General features: G+C 38.8%; 1 protein-coding gene across 1 annotated transcript; it reads left to right on the top strand.

Moving 5' to 3' along the window:
* The first annotated feature begins 578 nt into the window (after window positions 1–578).
* Window positions 579–4,189, top strand: LOC117509882 (natterin-2-like). Its single transcript, XM_034169509.1, has 2 exons — window positions 579–639; window positions 3,120–4,189. Exons 1-2 carry the CDS (start codon window positions 579–581, stop codon window positions 4,187–4,189), a joined length of 1,131 nt encoding a protein of 376 aa, XP_034025400.1.
* Window positions 4,190–4,880: the final 691 nt, after the last annotated feature.

Here is a 4,880-nt window from a genome sequence, read left to right as displayed (position 1 = left end):
CTTTCTTATTGGCTGCAGCAGGAACCAGAAACGGCATATAAACCACGACACCACTGAGGGTGTACAAGGTCAGGTGCACCCGCAAAGGTGAGTACTTCACTTTCACCCAACTTTAATGCACTCAATTATCAGATAAAAAGACTACGTTGAAGACAACTTTCAATAAAGTACTGTTTGTAAAAGGAACTATAACTCATATAGTTAAGAGTAGATGCATTTATATTCTATTATTCCAGCATTATTAGTTCAACTGGAAATCAGCAACAAGGACTCATATCTAAAAAGGTTGAAAGCTGAGCTGCTGAAAAATCTACCAGGAGGTCATGGAAGAGGTGACTGAGGATCAGGTGGAAAATCGACTGTGCAGCAATTAAAGTGTCAGTGGTTCAATTCCTGTTTTGCTGTTAAAATGTACTTGAGTCCAGAGCCTCACTTTGTACTGATGTGGCTGAATGTCAGACACAGTAATTTCAAAAAATAAGCTGCTTTGCAGAAAAAAAAACAGCTGCCAAACTATTTTAATGTGAAAACCTGGAAATAAAAAATAATTATTTGTTTTTGTCCTGTTGAATTTCCAGATGAATCCGTCAGTGCTGCTCGTGACTCTGCTGCTTCTGTCCTGGACCAGTGCAGAGAAAGGTAAAGAAACAGATGTTCTCAGAGCAGAGAACCAGTAAAGTCTGAAGTGGTGTTTGTTTGATTTACCATCATTAATAATTCTTCATTGGATACAAAGTTGGTGTCTTTCATAACCCCGGACTTGGCTGCAGAAAAGTGGTCAAAACATTTTGAATTAAGATTGGCTGTTGGTTTTTCAACTGCAACATCATGACTTCTGCACATCAGCCAGACAAACTGCTGATACCTTGGTTAACCTAATTTCTTCTGTACCTATTGAGCAAAAAAAAAAACTGTAGACATCTTTATCAATTTTCACAGTTTTTATCCCACAAGAGAAGAAAAGACATCACATATTAAACTTCAGAGTTCTCAACCCTGAGATACAAATCTGTACTATTCATCCAGTCATTGAAGATTTAGGTCCCTGTTCCTACCCCAACTACTTTACCCACCCTACCTACCCACAGGGTTACAGATTGTGGAAAAAGAAGGGGGGGCAAAGGTGAGTGTTCACTGCTACATTTAATAATTCAACTCTACTCTTTATCAACAGGTTCTTGTCAAGAGTCATGAAACTCAGAAAGGGTGTCTATTTTGCAACATGGCACTTTCAGAATGTATCAGATTTTTTGAGTTGTAAGAAACATATCACATCTTTGACCCAGTGGGAGAAGGACGAAGGGCATTGCTTCTATTTCGGAAGAATCAAAGTTGGGCACAGCCAGATCATGTGCATTAAGTCTACCGGTTAAGCTCTACATCAAAGGTCTTTAACTCATTCTAGAAAGGGCCAAGAGGGTGCAAGTATTCTTTGCAACCATCCACTCCACCAGGTCACTTTGAGCAGATGGAATCAGTTAATGAGTGAAATCACCTGGTGACGTGCATTTACCTAATCTGCAGGTGACTTGGAAATGGTTCCTTGGTAGAACATCGATTTGGAACAAGATAGAAAACGATTTCCTTCTACATATAGATTGTGGATTGCACAGATCCCCATATCAGACTGAATGTTAAATCGGAATGGGAGGAAATGAACATGTGATTTCACATAATGGTGGAGAGAACAGAAGTTCTCTGCAGCCCATAATGTCTCCTGTGGAGGCACATGTTTTTACTGAGTGATTAACCATTATATTTAGAATTAAATTATTGCTAAGAAGGGGCAAGGCAGCACCAACCACTGAGCGCAGATTGTGCTGACATGATGAGCACTCTAACTGCCTTTGCTCTAACTGGTGTGTCTTCACACCAATGAATGAACTTCAGAATGCTGCATGTCCAGTAATAAAAAAATAAATTAGGCAAGACAGCCCCTCAGAGCACTCTCTGGAGATGGGTCCTGCCAATTCGACTTGATTTATTCTCCCATATGAAAGAGGTCATACTTTTATTAATTGTATTCAAAACGATTTTTTTTTTTTATTTGAATGGGGAAGTTTTGGGAGCGATCTATGAACTTGATTAAAGCTGACATGCCCGATGAAGGGAGAAGGCCCATTGGTTCATATGTTCACACTTACTGAGAAGCACAGTGAAGGTAGTTGAGAGGGAGAGAGTGACCTCGATACCCATGTATCTAAAGTTAAATTAAGTTTTTCAAATGGAGAAGTCCAAATTGATTCAGTATAGAATACATGGAAGTGACAAAGCAGGATCTGATACACACAGAAGCAGATCATCGGTATAAAGACACACTTTAATTTCAAGCTCTGTATTTTAGTTTTAATGCTGGATGAAAAAAACACACTTCACCTCTTAGGAGACCTTTTATAACCTTGACCCTTTATGCCCATGTTTCCAATCATATTTACAGCTAATGTACAGCAAACAATCAATCACCAATCCCTGATTAATTAGCTTGTTGAGAATTTTACTCATTTACCCAGCAGACCTAGATGAATAAAATATATCAGCCCAGGAGTATTTCTTTTTCTGCAGTTAGTTTGGTGTCTCCTTTTCCTTCTTGAGTACCTTTTATACCAACATTGTACCTCCTGGACTCATACTGAAATTAGTAACTTTCATTTTTAATTGTTCATTGTCCTTCATAAGGCTACAATTTCTGGATTGTAATACAATTATTCCACCCAAAAATAAAACATTCAATGACATTTCAATGCCCTGAATTGTCTGTTCATGTTTGCCAAAGTAGTGTGTTTAGAATAAATGTGAACTGTCAGGTTTGTAATAATTCACTCTCCCATGTCAGAAAGTAAATTCTGAATATCTGCCACTGTTCACTAAAAAAGTCAGATGCCACATCACCTTTCAAAAAGTGCTTTCATTATTTAATAATCAAATATGCACTATGGTTATCCTGCGAGGGAAGAATAAAAAAAACATGATGTGCATTTAAAAAAAGAGATTCATAGTGTCATCTTTACAAGTGTGTAATTTAATTTTTCTTTCACAATATATAATCTTGTGTTTTGTTGTCAATGCAGATGAAGAGATTTAATGTAGTTCTGTGTGTCTGTGTATCTTTCTCTCCAAAGATCTTAAAGTAAGGGTGGTTCGATCCACCAACGATGAGACCAACCTACACTGGGTGGAATATAAAGGATCTGTGCCTGATGGAGCTGTTTCGATTCGAAACACTTATGTGAGTCCAGCTCGCACAGAGTATGTCTGCAAATGTCTTTGCCAAGCTGGTTACTTCAGCACCAAGGATTCAAAGTGCCACTACCCCTATGGTGGAGCAGAACGTATTTGCAGTGTCTCCTTCTATATCCTGGAAAACAGAGATAACTTTGAGCTTCTGGAGTGGAAGGACGGTTACGGTGGTTCAGTGCCAGCCAACGCAGTCAGTACATGCGAAACAAATAAGATATATGTAGGGAAGAGTGCGTACGGTCTCGGGAAAATAGATCCTCCTAACCGCTGCTTATATTATGGTTGGAAGGGTGCAGAGACCTGGACCAAGACGTACCAGGCTCTGACTGTGAATAAAGACGTTAATGAACAGACCATGAAAGATGTGAAATACCAGACTGAAGGGGTTTCTGTTATTGTGGGTAAACCAGAAGTCATGCGCAGATCTACCGCTAACAACCAGCACTGTCTCGAAGTTACAAAAACAGTTACCCTCACCAAAGAAATTATGACAGAGGACAGGTGGGATGTCATTAATTCAGTCACATTTGGTGTCACAACTACTGTCACAGCTGGGATTCCTCTTGTTGCCTCTGCAACACTTGAGATTGGCATGGAGGCAACGAAGGAGTTTGCTAAGGGAACCAGTCAGACTGAGACTCAGTCGTACATGGTTTCTGTGGCAGTGCCAGTTCCACCAAAACAGTCCTGTACTGTCAGTATGGTTGCACAGGTAAACAAAGCAGACGTCCCTTTCACAGCAACCTTGATCCGCACCTACCGCAGTGGCAAGAAAACTCAGACAACGACCAAAGGGGTCTATAGGACGACCCAGGTAGCAGAAACCCATGCTGACATAGAACAATGTAAGATCATAGGTGACTTGAAAGATTGTCAAAAGGCCTCAAATGCCAAAAGCACACCTCCCCCAAAGTTAAAATTAAAAAAGCCTGCTAAAGCAGCTGGAAAATAAAAAGAAAATATCTCCTTTCTTTGTTTCAGCAAAACACAGATGCGGTAACTTATTGTGACTTCTTATAAAAGCACACATACATTTACATTCTTACATTTCCTCGAAAAATCAACTTTTGACATATTCACATTACCTCAAATGGCACATTATCCAATGAAAAAAGCATGTTGTTTTGACTCTACATTGAAGAAAAATATGAAAATGTTATTTTCACTTGTGGTTGGAAATTAATAAAGTCTGATGTGGTTTGTCAAATACAAATGTTTACTGCTACTAAATAATGCTGAAATTATTCACATTCTGATGGTTTGGTACAATAAGATGTTGCTTCTTATCGTGATCATTTTAATTGAAGTGCTTCAGCAACATGGAAAATGTTTAAAATGATGTACCTCAGTATGAATTAAAATATTTTAATGTCAGAATAGAGATTCTGAAATGATCTTTCAGATGTTTTGAACGAAGTGATGATGTCAGAGTGTATGGATGATGCTTAGCCAATAAGAGACCTACACGTGTGTCTCCATCTTTGGAAACCACAAACTTAAAAGCCGGGGCAGGGCTTCACTTTTTGCTGTTTCTTCTCTGTCGGCCTTCTGTGTTGTCAGAAACTATTATGAGTCTGTTTGAATATCTGACTCCTTCTCTCGAATAAAACATTTAAACATCTGAATTACTTTTTTCATTTGTT

This window comes from Thalassophryne amazonica, chromosome 5 (assembly GCF_902500255.1).
Source record: "Thalassophryne amazonica chromosome 5, fThaAma1.1, whole genome shotgun sequence".
In the NCBI taxonomy this organism is placed as follows: Eukaryota; Metazoa; Chordata; class Actinopteri; order Batrachoidiformes; family Batrachoididae; genus Thalassophryne; species Thalassophryne amazonica.
This window is presented reverse-complemented; position numbering and strand designations above follow the sequence as displayed.